The sequence below is a fragment of the Colletotrichum lupini genome, chromosome 2 (genome assembly GCF_023278565.1).
Source record: "Colletotrichum lupini chromosome 2, complete sequence".
In the NCBI taxonomy this organism is placed as follows: Eukaryota; Fungi; Ascomycota; class Sordariomycetes; order Glomerellales; family Glomerellaceae; genus Colletotrichum; species Colletotrichum lupini.
The window spans coordinates 6,498,625-6,512,336 of NC_064675.1; the positions used below are offsets into that span (position 1 = coordinate 6,498,625).

Consider the following 13,712-nt stretch of genomic DNA (forward strand, 5'->3'; position numbering starts at 1 on the left):
TCGCCAGGCCGGCACCTTCCAATAGGTAGGTACCTAGGTAAGATAGATAAGACCATTTGTCGGTGTGTACCTAAGGTGAGACTTTGGTCAATCGTAGCTGGCCGGTGCACGGATGCTTCTCACCACCAGCCCGCTTCCGCATTCGGCTAGTAGGCAGGTGTGACAGCCCCACCCTGCTTTTTCACCGCCGACCCACTTCTCTCGGTGACGAAACGAGCACGGACGACAAATGTTCCAGTTCCTTGAGAATTAATCTTTTCGTTTATTCAAGTTGTTTTGGCTCAAAGGCCTCTGCTGATATCAGGAGAAAGGAAAACGCTACGGCTAGTGTGTCTTTTTGCCTCCACCAAGAAACGCCATGCGTCGGTCATCAAGACCGGACTGAAAATGCTACTGCAGCAGAAAGAAGGAAAAAGAAGTTTATCGTCAAGAATCGTGAAAGCATGTCACGTAACAGGGATAGTAATCGCACCTCACAAAGTGCCCGTCACGTGCTGAATCACGTGTCTATCTCAGATATCGTGTATATAGACCTTCTCCTTTTGTCTATTTCCACTTTGATAGTTAAGCCACTTTTACCACACTCCGTATGCCCATTGCTGCGTGCCATAACTCGTGACAGTTATGAGCCCAGCTCCTATCCGCTATTGCCACAATGGTTAAGTGCCGCATTATCTACAGGTCGTGCACCCCAAAAGCGAGAGGCGGCCGTTCGAGTCTCCGTATGGGCAGAGGTTTTTCTGACTGGTCTGCCACCTGTGGGGCTGAGGCTGCCATCTGCAGGGCTGAGGCGCAGTACAGACGCCCATTGCACGGATGACGGCTCTAGGCGTCTGGGGGGTGTGTCACGAGATATGGATGTGGTTAATGCTGCCCACATAGAGTGGGCCCGCTTTTTGTGACAAAGCATTACCCCCTCGTCTCCATCAAGAGTCATTCTACTTGCTCGAGTCGCCAGCTCCTCGAGTTCTGGATGCTATTATTGCCATTTCATTGCTTCAGACCTTTACTTGGTCTGCTGCACGATGAATGAAGATGCCTGGGCTACGTAGTCCTGCTTCGAGAAGTAGCCGAGATGGACGGTCAAGTTCTGGCCCGAGGCGCAGAAGAGATCCGTGTCATCACAGAATGATGCGAACTTGCTCGTCAGGGTCTGGCATGGGCCGAGATCCATACGAGGGAAGATCTGTGAGGCAATGGTTAGTCACGCGAGAGCGGAGATAAGATCGAGGTCTGAAGGACATACGCCGTTCTTCTTTGAGGTTCCCTTGGCGAAGGGCTGGCCGGCGATGAAGGTTGGGTCACCGAACAAGACGACGGCAGCGACTATGGAGCCATGTCAGCAAACTGGCAATGACCATCACACGGCATCAAAGGTCTATAAACCTACTCTTGCTTCCGACCATGGGTGCCTGGGCAACAGTCGTGTTGAAGTTCGGGCCATCCGTGGTACCACAAAGAGTGTCCAGCGACACTTGTGCGCCCTGCGACATGTCAGACGCGACGCCGAGCCTTCACTTCACGAGAAAGACATACCTGAGAGTATCCCATCAGAACGAGCTTCGACTGGGGGCACTGCTGCGCCTGTTGATTAAGAAGAGTCGTCATGTTCATCACACCAGCCGACACGGAAGGCGGATACGGGTCGAGTTGTGCCGGGTACACCAATGGCGTAATGACGGAGCCGGGAATCTGCATCGACGCGTTCATGGCAATATTGCCCAACAAACCGGCGCCCTGCGCCTCGAGACTGCCACGGGCGACGATGATGTTGACCGGTGCACAAGCAGCTGGAGGGCCTGGTGGAGGAGGCTGCTGTTGAGGCAAGGCCAGAACCATGGGGACGAGGGCGGCAAGCGCCGACAGACCACTTTGAGGCTGCATCTTTTCGACTGCGAGATGTTGTTCTTTCCGGAGTAGGTGGACCACAACAGAATGTGAAAGATGTCCGTGTGTTTTATTGGAAGAACCAAAGTCGAGAACGAAATCTGAATGGAGTAAAAAGGTTGGCTGGCCCGATCCGTCCAAGTTCATGGGGTCATGACCGTCTTCTTGTACTGACCTCCATCCAGAGTCTGGGACGAGAGAGAACGACACGTCCCTCGGCATCTCGAGAGGAGTGGGCCACCACCACACCCTCCATGTGCTGAAATGGGGGTTTTGACATCCGCTGCCAGAGCCTCTTTTGGAATCTCTGATATCACAGACATGCAGAAGAACACAGGATGATCCCTGTCTGGGGTTGGGTGATTTGCCTGTTGGCAGGCGCCCTTCTCTTCCCGAGAACACCCTTGACGTGCTCACCCACGTCCGAGCCACTCACGAAGAACCCCTGGAGAACTTCAGCGCGACTTTATCCCGAGTTGGTGTGGATTTGCAACCTTTCCCCGATCGGGGCATCGTGTGAGAAGAGACTGGGGGATGGGGGGATTTGGGCACTGGGGGAGGGCAGGAGAGCGGCCAGTGCCATCTTGCCGCAGAGCCGGAAACACGCACGAGATGGGATGAAACTATTCCCAGAATACTGCGCTGGCTGGCATACTGACACACTCATACACACACACGACTACTACCTTACTCACACCCATCAAACTGACTTGCGTTCTCTCTTTCGCATACAGACACACGCAAACGCACAGCACACACACACACACGACAAAAGTACACACGAACCTTCGTTTACAAATATCTGAACATGTCATGTGGGAGCCGACAAATCATTGTACACGAACACCACCAATTGGCTGGGCTTCATGTTTTTTGCCTCTCGGCTGCATATATGGGGCGTATGTACTGAAATGCAGCAGTCAGTAGCAGCGACCGCGGCACAACAAAAAGTCTGATTCTCAACATGAACGGCAGGAGGAGAGCAAGTCCCCATCTCCCGGATAACATCCTACGCATCGGGAGACGGCCACACCCTCCGCCCGTCAAACCAGGTGGCCTTGATCTCGCCCTTGAGCAGACCTTGCGGCGTCCAATCCATCTCCGCCACCACAAAGTCCGCGCGCTTGCCAATCTGCAAAGAACCCGTCCGATCCTCCGCAAACACGCTCTTTGCAGTTCCGAATGCGCCCGCCGTGATGGCCTCGCACACACCCAGCTTGAAGTGCTCGTTGACGACCACATCGTATCCCGGCTCCCTGGCGGACCGCCGCGTCGTCGCGACGTAGGCGTTTTGCAGCGGCGCCCAGGGGGCCGTGGGGCTGTCGCTACCGAGTGCGAGGAGCGCGCCGTGGTCTGCGAACTCGCGGTAGGCAAAGGCGCGCTCGCAGCGGTGGGCGCCAATGAGGCGCGGCCAGGCGCGGAGGATGGCCGGGTCAGCGTGGACGGGCTGGATCGAGGCCGTGAGACCCAGCTCGCCCAGGTGTTTTGCGTCCTCGGGGGATGCCATCTCGATGTGCTCGAGGCGGTGGCGGCGGCCAGGCGTGGCGTGGTTGGCGAGGGCGTTGACTGCGTTCTTGATGGCTGCGTCGCCTATCGCGTGCAGGGCGATTTGCAATCCGGCGGCGTCTGCCCTCGCGACCACGGGACCGAGCCACTCGGCGCTCCAGAAGGGCGGGGGGGAACCCACCTCGGCATAGGGCTCTGACAGGTGGGCGGTACAGGCGTCGATGATGCCGTCGGTGATGATCTTGATGCCTACGATGCGCAGGTCAGGGGAGGTGGCCTTGTTCAGCTCGTTGTGGAGTTCAATGGCCCGATCGACCTGCTTGAAGCGCTCCTCCTCGGATTCGGATGGTTTGATGAGCCAGTAGGCGTGGATGCGCATGGGCAAGTTGGGCTCCTCGGCGCGGAGCGAGCACGCTGCGTCCCATGCCGGCTCGTCCATGGCCATCTCAATCAGCCCTGTGTAGCCTGATGCGTTGTAGGTCTGCACGGCATCCTTCATGGCGTCCATCCGATCTCTCTTGGGGGCCATCTGGGCGAGATGAGGCCACACGATGGTGAGCACGGCGGCCTCGCTGAGGAGACCCGTCGCTTTGCCCTCGGCGTCGCGGTGGATCTTGCCTCCTGACGGGTCCGGCATGTTTTCGATGCCGAGCTCCTTGATGGCGGCTGTGTTGCACCAGGTCGAGTGGAGGTCCTTTGTGTCGATGAAGATTGGTCGGGGGTCAATGTCGTCAAGCATGGTCTTGTCGACGCCGTCGGGAGTCATGGAGTGCATCCACAGCTTGCACATGATGCGCGGGACGTCCGGGTTGGCGACGGCGTATGCCTTGATGGCGGCGCGTATCTCTTCCAGTGACGTGCAATTTTCGAGGCTCACTTTGCGCAGCGACTGGCCGAGGAGGAGGAGATGCACGTGGCCGTCGATGAAGCCCGGCAGGACTGTTCTGCCTTCCAAGTCATGCGTGGTGACCTCTCCCGATGTGTGTTTTGCCTTAAGGTCCTCTGTTGTGCCAATGTTCTCAATAATGCCGTTGGCGACGAACATGCTCTCGGCAAAGGTGGGCTGTGTCTCAAGGCCGGCTTCGGCGTTGTGCAGAAAGATGCGCCCGTTGACGAAGAGCTCCCCTCCGCCTGCTACTTGATTTGCAGTTTGCGCCATGATTGTGATGCTTCTATCCTTGCGTTTGCGCCCGATTCCGTATGCTCAAGATGCTTTGCTAAAGAGGAAATCCGTTTGCGCCTATGTGTGTCGTTGCAATGTGTCGTTATTGACTCGGGTGGTGTGAGGGAGGGATATGGTCGGCTTTGCTGGTGAGGGGCAGCCCGCCTCGGCCTGCGTCGCTGCGGATTGCGGACCGCGGGGTTCGCATGGTGGGGTTGCGCTGGGAAGGATCTGATAAGATCTGATATGAGTTCTTTTCCACACCGCCCCTGGTCACTTATCTTATCTCGGTGGACTCGGTCAAGGGACGGTGAAGGATTCGCTTCACCGTGGTGAATGTGTTGATGCCTTCTTCATCCAGCACCGCGAAATAGGAAGGACTCGAGAAGGGAAAGAACCACCGGTAGCAAAATTAGACTGTACAGTGAGCCGATCCAGAGCCAGTCGCGGCAACCTTCCTCATGGTCCATATAAGAATTGAGGCTATTCCCACTTGAGCCCTGGATATCTTGGAAAATCGACCTGACACTTGAGCCCCAACTTCTACCTTACCGAAAGACGGTCTTGCAACTTCTAACATTATCTTTCAGATCCCTCTTGGTAATTCTTCGAACGTCGGTCGAACCTTCCATGTCTCTCTCGAAACCTTTGAGATTCCTTGTCTCTTCGGGGTAAGGTACTTGCTGCCCACACTTGCTTAGGTTCCATTGCTCCTTCGTTCACATCCTGCCAGACTTCGAAGGCAATTCCCAGTTACAACAGGTATTTAACCACACCGATACTCTCAGCCTCACTTCCCCAGACAACTTCAACCCAACCACTTCGTCAACTTAAGTACCTTTCCCCAAATTCCTCCAAGTTCAACATTCTCTTCTTCTTCTTACTCTTCATTCAACCATACTACCTTTCATATTCCTCATCATCGTCAGCATCTGGCATCGCACCTTGGGGTCTTAGGCGAGCCAATTCTACGTCATCTTTCTGATTTGGCGCCTATCTTCATTTGGACAAGCAACTTTCTTTTTCTTCTTTGCGAGTCTTCAGAATCACGAGGCGTTACTTCAGGCTCAACCTAGCTGAGAGACCTTCCTTCCCAGTTGCACAATGGACCCCAGTCAGGCAGTTGTTGGAGTGAAGAAAGAGCAGCACGATGACATCAAACCAGATGCTCCCTTCAAAGAAGAAATCAAAGTGAAGGGCGAGCAGCATGAGGAGGTTACGACAGATACCCCTCTCAACGCAAGATCAAGATCTACTGAGAAGTGTGCTCTACTGACATTCTCATACATGGAAAAGATGAGAAGAGTTAAAGACCCAGATCTTTGGCAGCTGTTTTACCAAAAGGTTCTTCCGCTTTTGGACGGACTCCAGCCAGCTTGCGAGACCATTTCTTCCTCTCGCAAGCTTCAACCTGCTCTGACGAAGGCAGCGGCTCACTGGGTTGACCAAAACTCTGATCTTCGTGATCAGGCGAAGCGGTCCCATCGAACTGTCATTGGTGTCCTGGGCAATACGGGAGATGGCAAAAGCTCAACCATCAATGCTCTACTAGATGAAGAGAGGTATGATCGAACACTCATCTCGCAGGATGGAACCCAGCTGATTATTCTTAGCTTACTTCCCACGAACTGTATGCGCGCGTGCACCGCTGTCGCCACCGAGGTTTCTTACAACAATGACGAAGACGAAGAGAACCCATACCGCGCGGAAGTCGAGTTCATCTCTCGAGAGGAATGGTCCAAGGAAGTCAACATACTGCTCATGGAATTCTTCGCTGAAGAGACTGATGAGAGAAATGATTTGGACCCGGAAAGCGATGCAGCGAAAGCGTTAGCGAAAGTTCAAGCGGTCTATCCTTCATTGAACCTGGAAGACTTGACTAGCAGCACTTCGGCCCAGCTGGCTACCCATCCAAGCGTGAACCACCTTCTAGGTACCACCATGACGGTGAAAAGCGGCAATGCGCAGGATATCCGCGAGCAACTGGAGCCCTACGTCGACTCGAACGACAAGGATGATGAGACGGCGGCATACTGGCCTTTGGTGAAGGTTGTCAGAATCTTTACCAAAGCCAGAGTGCTCGCTAACGGTGTCACAATCGTAGACTTGGTATGTTATTCTTCTGGTGGAACTCGATTTTATGGAAGGTAGCTGACATCAGGTCTGGTAGCCCGGCCACCAGGATTGGGATGCAGCCAGAGCTGCAGTAGCAAGCGAGTACATCAAGTGCTGTTCGGGAGTCTGGGTAGTGGCTCCAATCAACAGAGCTGTTGATAACAAAACAGCCAAGGACATCATGAGCAACTCTATCAAGCGTCAGCTCAAGCTTGATGGAGCATTCTCGGCTTTGACCATCATTTGCTCAAAGACTGACGACATGACGCTCAGCTCCGGAATGGAAAGCATGAAGTCGAAGTTGGACAAGGATACTAAGGCAGCATGGGGCCGGGTCCAAGCCCTAGGTCGCCGCACCGCGGCTCTGGAAAAGGAGCTCATGGTTGTCCGAGGTCGACGCAAGACATCCCGGGCCTCAACCAGTAGCCTCGATACGGGCCGCACAGCGAAGAGAGCGCGAACCGAGCCGCCCGGTAAGCAAGTGGAGAGAGCCATATTTGATAGTTCCTCTGAACTAGCCAATGATGGTGTCGTTGACTGCGATCCGAATGCTGAGAAGCACGAAGAGCTTGCAGAGTTGAAAGAAGAAAAGCGAGAGCTGATGGACGAGGTCCATGCACGTCTGATTCGGAGACGCAGCCAGCTTTGCCGAGATGCTGTCAGGAAGCATCTCGCTAAGGGTTTCAAAGAGTAAGTGAGAAACCACGCCAGAAAGTCATTGGGACTAATCGATAACCAATTTAGTCTTGATCGGCAAGATTCAGCCAACGCCAACGGACATGGGCAAGCTGATGAGGAGTTCCGAGACTACGACAAAATGTCCGCTTTGACTCCTATCTTTTGCACCAGCAGCCTCGTTTACCAAAAGATGCAAGGTCTTGTGGCCGATAACGATGATGAGACTCCTGGCTTTGACACCGAGCAGGACACAGAAATTCCTCAGCTTCAAGCTCATGCTCAGAAGTTGACCGAAGAGCTTCGAATCGCGAAGTACCAAGAAATACTTAACAGTATCTGTCAAGTCCTCAACTCCATCGCAATATGGGCGCAGGACACGGCAGAGACTACAGCCACGATTGACGGGGAGCGTCTAAAGTGGATGTTGGCACGCTTCAATGCCGTGAGTATTGCCTCATCTTGGTTTAATGTAACAAGGAATTGACACTCGGCAGGATTTGAATGGTGAGGTCGAGGATTGCCGCGACAAGTTGCACGTGGCAGCAGAGACCGGTCTGTATGAGGAGATGAAGCGCTTGAGCTCTGCTGCCAGTCGCGCGGCAGTTCCTACGGCAATTGGCTGGGGCAACATGAACTTCTCTACGCTAAAGGCAACTTTTCGCCGCGGCGGCATATGGAAGATGAACAATTTCAACGAAGACTTGTTGCGACCTATCACTGATAACCTGACAGAGACCTGGGCAAACTTCTTTCGGTTCAGTATCCCAGGCGTGCTCGACAACTTCTCTGTCTCCGCGACTCACCGACTAGGCGTGTTTCACGAGGATGTCATGAAGCAACTTGGGATCCAAGACTACGATCACGATGAATCACCCGCAATCGTGCAGCTTAGTAGGCAACTCGACCTTCACAAGTCAAAAGTTGTTAGACTTGCCGCTCAAAGTCGAATGGGAGTCGATGAGGCTCAGAAGGACGCCAACAGAGCGTTGACCACGCCAATTGCCGAAGCGATGGCTCTTGGCTATGAGGAGTGTTCTCAGATGCGTGGTAAGTATGATTCCGTTGATCTGAATGTCTTCCGGAGGTCTCTGGGAGAACCTTTTGGATACCCATACTAATCACGTTGCAAACCAATATAGGAAAAGGATCAGTGAAGAAGGCCAAAGCCAAGATTGAGGAATATGTCCTCAACCGGAAGGTCAAGATGTTCCGCGACGCAATCGGAAACGTCAAAGACGTTCTTGGTAACGGCTTGAAGATGGTTGGTGAAGACATGGCGGCCGATATCAAAAATATTGGAGTCACTATGGAAGGTGACTATATGCTTGCGCTGGCAGAGAAGCAAGAGTCGGCACGCCTTAGAGAGCAGGCGTCTAAGCGGGAAATCCTCAAGTTCTTGGAGCATGCCGCGGAGCAATTCAGATAGATTGGCAAACGGCATTCCCGGAGCTGGGGAGATGTTGGGATCGGGAGACGTCAGCGGGGAACTTCCTTGACACATTAGAATCAGGCTTCATATTAATTTCAGATCGCTTCATTCACTTCGATTCAGAGGCCGATGGCCATGAAAAGTGATTGATGGATCGACCGCCAAAACCTTCTACTAAACACATTTTCCAAGGGCGAAGACGTTGGGATCGCTAATAGGATAAAATGGCGACATATAAAGGCAAGGAACAAAGGGACGATGGGAAAGAACCCGGAAACCTTTGCAGTCACGACGATATAAGGCCTGAAATGGGGAAAGCACGAATACTCTTTGAATGCAGAGAGACAACGCAGAAACAACACTTTTTTCATCATAATATTACTCAGCCGTGTTATTCAGATTACCCAAGGCGGTGTAGGGCCCTGAGCGTCGCAAGGTTGTCAAAGCCCGGAAGCGGCGATGAGTAGGAGTTAAGACGAGCGGAAGGGTTATATCCGCATACGAATAAATTTGGGGAGCAAGTTGAAGTTGGAGAGAGACTAGAGACGGACGTACTATCGCCAGATGGCAGAAGATGGGATAGAACCATGGCGAAAATAAAAACAATGTAGCGCCTCCTTACCTCCACCCGTCGTTGCTGTTCATATGGACTGGAGTCAAATCTTTGTCATTCTTCTCTTCCCGAAGCTTTGTTAGGTGTCAAAAATGGGTGAGTGCCATTGTGATTTCTCATTCAGCTCCAAAAGAGATTCTAGCCATCACTAATCTTGAATCAAGAGCCTGACTCAACGTCTTGACGTCATCAATTATACATTTGCTAGCAGGTACTTCATGCCGTTCCACTGCTCAATCGCACTGGGAAGGATTTGAGCAGCAGGAAGAACAAACCCACCACCAGCAGATCCAGAGGGTCTCAGCTCAATAGTCCAAGCGACTTCAGCGCCAGCAGCGCCAGTGAGGTAGTCCGGAGCGCTACCAGTGGTGGCATATAGAGTCGAGCAGCTAGGTCCGTAGGTGAAGCGAGTGCCGTAGGCCTGGGCAATGGTGTTGGCAGTGTTTGTTGCGAGAGTCATCTGGCGGGCGTGGTTGGAGGCTCGGGCAGAGCAGTCGTAGCCGTAGGGCAGGAGGATGTACTGGCCGTAGCTGTGCCAGTCGATGAAGAGCTTGATTCCGTTGCCGGCGGCGAGGCGGTCGGTGTAAGCCTTCAGGGCGACCATCTCAGGGGTGTCGCCGGCGGCCTGGCCCTTGTATGTCTCGGAGCAGTAGTTAGTCGAGGCTCCGCCGGGGAGTTGCCAGTTGAAAGGCCAGTTGCTATTGGGCGTCAGTTCTGATTCTCGTAATCAATGAAGTGATGGACGCACCGGTTGATGTCAGTACCGACGCAAGTGCTGCCGGATCTGACTTGACGGTTCTTGCGCCAAAGGCGGTCGTTTGTCTGAGTGTAAGCAAAGCCTTGGTGAAATCAGCTATTTGGTCAAAGGGCGACGGTTCATTGATCGATGCGTCTTACCGTCAGGGTTGACAATGGGCAGAATGTAAAAGTCGTACTTGTCAAGGAGAGCCTTGACAGCGGCATCATTCTTCTGGTAGCCGTCGATGAGCTGGTAGGTGAGGTATTCGACAACCTGTCGCATATTAGCAACACAAATCATATCGACATCCAATTTCGACAACTTACCATGGTGGTGATCCATTCGCGAGCGTGGACGGTGCCGTGCCAGTAGATGGCCGGCTTGGAGCCCTTACCACCGCTACCCCACAGGTGGATACCGAGGAGGGAGCGTCCGCCATAAGAGTTACCAGCGTTGATCAACTCGGAGTTGGATGGGAAGTTGGATTGCAGATCGCGGATGAACTGCTGGTGGTCGGCAAAAGTGTGGTACGAGTCAAACCACGTCAGGCTGGGGAGAGCCTGAAGAGAGATATCGTCGTTGCCTGTTCAATGTCAGACCAAGTCTTCTTCACTAAATCTTCTTTGAAGTTCGGCATGGAGAGACGTACTCTTGTAGGGAGCAAAGGTGCCCTCTTCGGCGATGTCAGCACCAAGGTCCTCGTGAAGGATGGATGTCTCGAGACCAAGCCCCTCAAACTTGGAGACATCGCCAGCGGGGATTGCAACGTCAAGGTGTTCGCTGTTGTCGAGATTGAATGGGATCGCCGCAATGTTGGCAATCTTCTTCTTGATCGACGCGGGGTCGTTATGCGTGGAAATACGGAAGGCCTTGAAGCCGTCGTAGGTGATCTTCTTCTCGAGAGGGACCACAGCCGCGGCGGATGCCAGCGGCAGGACGAGGGACAGACCAGCGAGGAACTTCATTGTCAACGGCAGACTCCAAAAACGGCTTGGCGGTGCAGTGAGCTGAAGACTGGAGTGCTAGAGAAAAGCTGGGATAGCGGGAGCGATCACCCGTCTCTATTTATAGAGATCAGATGGTAAAGCAAATTGCTGATGTCACCAGTTGAAGTCTTTCGGTAAGCTATTTCGACGCAGTGTCACCAACGGCCTTTTGCAGAAAGTGGTAGGTGTGATTGCTGCTGTCTTGGTAGTACCCTGATAAGCTCTGGGGTTGCGGTCTAATCCCAGCATCCCCGCGAGACTATGGCCCCGGTCACTCGGCTTACAATTCCATGGTCAATTTTACCAGATTCGGTTGTAGCCATACAGGTTCGAAATATCAGGGCTTTGCCATACGTCGCTAGCCTTCCCGAGGACATGGCCTGACCAGTTCGGGTGCAACAAACCAGTCGTCAAGGGTCCGACCAGCCACTGTCGTGACAATAACTCCACCTCGGAGTAGGGATGAACACTCTGGGGCTTGCACGCCTAGCTCGGGCAGCTGCTATTCCAGTGAGCAGCTATGAGTTGGTCAGGCGTCGGGCTGTCAGTCGAGGACCTTTGCTAGCTTAGTGCAAACCTTGAATAACATCTGAGTTTGACTGTAAATGTTATCTGATCACCTTCCTTACCTGGATATGGAGAGAGATTAGCGAGCCTCACTCAAGGACAAAGCCTACATAAGTCTTTTTCCCAAGACATCCGGCTGATGATTTGCAGACAAGTCAGAATAGAATGAGGAAGGCGGATAGTTGACATGCTCGCCTTTGCCAAGCGACTTGGGCACGCAACTCGCACGCAACCCTTCGAAATCCTTCTCACCTGCCCTTAAGGTTTAAGCTTAAAGCTCCCTCAACGGCGACGATTGGTGGCCAGCGTGCTAGTGGAACGAGCCGATCTGCATGGCCCGGGGTAGGCCATGCTAGACCCCCGAATGTCACCCCGCGCGGCGGTTAGGACCCAATTCAGTCCGAATAGTGGCCTGCGGCTTACTGGCGATGGTTCTGATTTACCCAGGGCCATCGCGTTCTAGAACAAACATCTGTATTTGGGAGGCCGCAGGGACTTTTGAAGCTATTCCTGAGTCCAAAGAAGCCGCCTGGTTTCTTGGGCGTCGACGTTCGGGTTAATGTATATGGCTTTGGTCGACCACTCTATCAAGAGGCAAGTAAAGGTTGTGGCGGAAGCAACTCCGCAGAGAGGGGGGATTTCACAAAAGGCAGCTCGATAAGATGGTGATTAATTGCCAAGGCTCTAAAATGCAGGCCAAGGACAAAAGCGAGTTTTCAGTCCAATTATCCCAGCTGCCAAGAATCGCTGACTTGTGGTCATGATTATACAGTCTCGATGTCAAAAGAGTCAAAGTCGATGCGGATATTCCTTGATCGCGGTGTTTACTTTGGTACATGTCGAGCGCAATCATCGCAGCAGCACAATAGACACCCAGTGATTCCACCTCGCTCCCTTCACGGTACATCAAAAGCTTCCTAGTTCCATTGCCGGTCTAAATTTAGACAGACGGGAAGTGGTTTTGTGAGCCTTTGGGTTAATTGAGAGTAATTTCGGTCCAGATTGGCAAGTTTGTAAGTAGGTCAAGCCCAAGTTATCTAACTGTCCTCATCGTCGCTCGAATGAATATTTGCCGAGTCTTGAAACTTGACTCCTTGGGCCGTGAAGCGTTCCGTCAGGTACCGCAACTTATCCTGTGGCATCTTCTTTCCATGTCGCAGTCCACACTCCAGCACTCTCAGCTCCGGCAGGATTTCCGATACCCTCTCCGGCAATGCTTCCAAATCTTCATAAAATGGGCCATTCTTCAAATTGGTCAGTGTTAGCTTTTTGAGGCTACAAGGAAGAAGCCCTGCGAGGGCCTGAAATTTCACAGGATCATAAGTCGGTGATCCATGTAAGAAATAGCCTCTACCCCAGAAGCACATCCCGTCAAAATCCAGGTCCTCCAGTTTGTCGAGCCCCTGAATCGAGGTAAGAAGACCAGGCAGAGGGATATCAGAGTCCTGGCTCGGCTCATGGCAGTCCCAAGAATTGAAGTGCAGCGTCAGCTCTGTGACCCCCAGGTTAAGACCGCAGAGGGCATCTACCACCTCTTGGGGTCGGCACAGCTGGGACGTGCCCCCCATTCGCATCGGGCGGTAGCTTGATGTGAACCAAAACTTCTTGAGGCCAGGAAAACCGCTCAGGAGTTTCTTGAGCTCGGCAGGATTCAAATCTACTTGGGTTAAGATTAAGACTCTGACGCTGTTGAATTGCATGCCGGATTGAAGTCCGCAAACGGAACTCAGCCAGAGGCTGTCTAGAGCCGGAGCAGCCTCTGCCAAAGAGTTGACCTGATCCGCTGGACCGTTCAACTCGATGTAAGCATCTATCAGATTAGGCAGCAGCGGAACCCTGAAGTGAGTTCTGACCGCCTCTTCAAGTGTTTTAAATGCGTTCGAGCAGCCGTGGACATTGTACTCTAAACTTCGGAGGTTGGGTGTATGAGAGGTCTTCATTGGCCATTTGCCCTTTTCCACTGAATAAGCCCTCAATATCTTTGACCTCAAAGGCAATCTTAGAATTCGTGACAACCGTTCTAAGAAGGC

The 13,712-nt window shown here is 52.9% G+C and overlaps 6 protein-coding genes across 6 annotated transcripts, besides 1 other annotated feature; 2 read left to right on the top strand and 4 right to left on the bottom strand.

The window, feature by feature from the left end:
* The first annotated feature begins 816 nt into the window (after positions 1 to 816).
* Positions 817 to 882: a sequence feature (Short protein (CLUP02_04301, UQC78824.1) was converted to a misc_feature.).
* Positions 883 to 1,006: 124 nt separating this feature from the next.
* On the bottom strand, positions 1,007 to 2,400 carry CLUP02_04302 (cutinase; the record flags this gene model as incomplete). Its single annotated transcript, XM_049283317.1, has 5 exons — positions 1,007 to 1,186; positions 1,247 to 1,326; positions 1,391 to 1,484; positions 1,537 to 2,146; positions 2,324 to 2,400. 5 exons carry the CDS (start codon positions 2,398 to 2,400, stop codon positions 1,007 to 1,009), a joined length of 1,041 nt encoding a protein of 346 aa, XP_049140460.1.
* Positions 2,401 to 2,896: 496 nt separating this feature from the next.
* CLUP02_04303 (amidohydrolase) lies at positions 2,897 to 4,552 on the bottom strand (the record flags this gene model as incomplete). Its single annotated transcript, XM_049283318.1, has 1 exon — positions 2,897 to 4,552. The coding sequence occupies one exon, from the start codon at positions 4,550 to 4,552 to the stop codon at positions 2,897 to 2,899; it is 1,656 nt and encodes a 551-aa protein (XP_049140461.1).
* A 136-nt stretch (positions 4,553 to 4,688) lies between these two features.
* CLUP02_04304 (uncharacterized protein) lies at positions 4,689 to 5,540 on the top strand (the record flags this gene model as incomplete). Its single annotated transcript, XM_049283319.1, has 4 exons — positions 4,689 to 4,755; positions 4,807 to 5,019; positions 5,090 to 5,226; positions 5,289 to 5,540. 4 exons carry the CDS (start codon positions 4,689 to 4,691, stop codon positions 5,538 to 5,540), a joined length of 669 nt encoding a protein of 222 aa, XP_049140462.1.
* A 119-nt stretch (positions 5,541 to 5,659) lies between these two features.
* Positions 5,660 to 8,774, top strand: CLUP02_04305 (uncharacterized protein; the record flags this gene model as incomplete). The annotated part of the gene is made up of 5 exons (XM_049283320.1): positions 5,660 to 6,664; positions 6,726 to 7,360; positions 7,415 to 7,790; positions 7,843 to 8,395; positions 8,488 to 8,774. The coding sequence occupies 5 exons, from the start codon at positions 5,660 to 5,662 to the stop codon at positions 8,772 to 8,774; spliced, it is 2,856 nt and encodes a 951-aa protein (XP_049140463.1).
* An 809-nt stretch (positions 8,775 to 9,583) lies between these two features.
* CLUP02_04306 (zinc carboxypeptidase) lies at positions 9,584 to 11,094 on the bottom strand (the record flags this gene model as incomplete). Its single annotated transcript, XM_049283321.1, has 5 exons — positions 9,584 to 10,088; positions 10,139 to 10,229; positions 10,288 to 10,402; positions 10,456 to 10,712; positions 10,779 to 11,094. The coding sequence occupies 5 exons, from the start codon at positions 11,092 to 11,094 to the stop codon at positions 9,584 to 9,586; spliced, it is 1,284 nt and encodes a 427-aa protein (XP_049140464.1).
* Positions 11,095 to 12,719: 1,625 nt separating this feature from the next.
* Positions 12,720 to 13,622, bottom strand: CLUP02_04307 (uncharacterized protein; the record flags this gene model as incomplete). Its single annotated transcript, XM_049283322.1, has 2 exons — positions 12,720 to 12,926; positions 12,996 to 13,622. The coding sequence occupies 2 exons, from the start codon at positions 13,620 to 13,622 to the stop codon at positions 12,720 to 12,722; spliced, it is 834 nt and encodes a 277-aa protein (XP_049140465.1).
* Between the last annotated feature and the right edge of the window lie 90 nt (positions 13,623 to 13,712).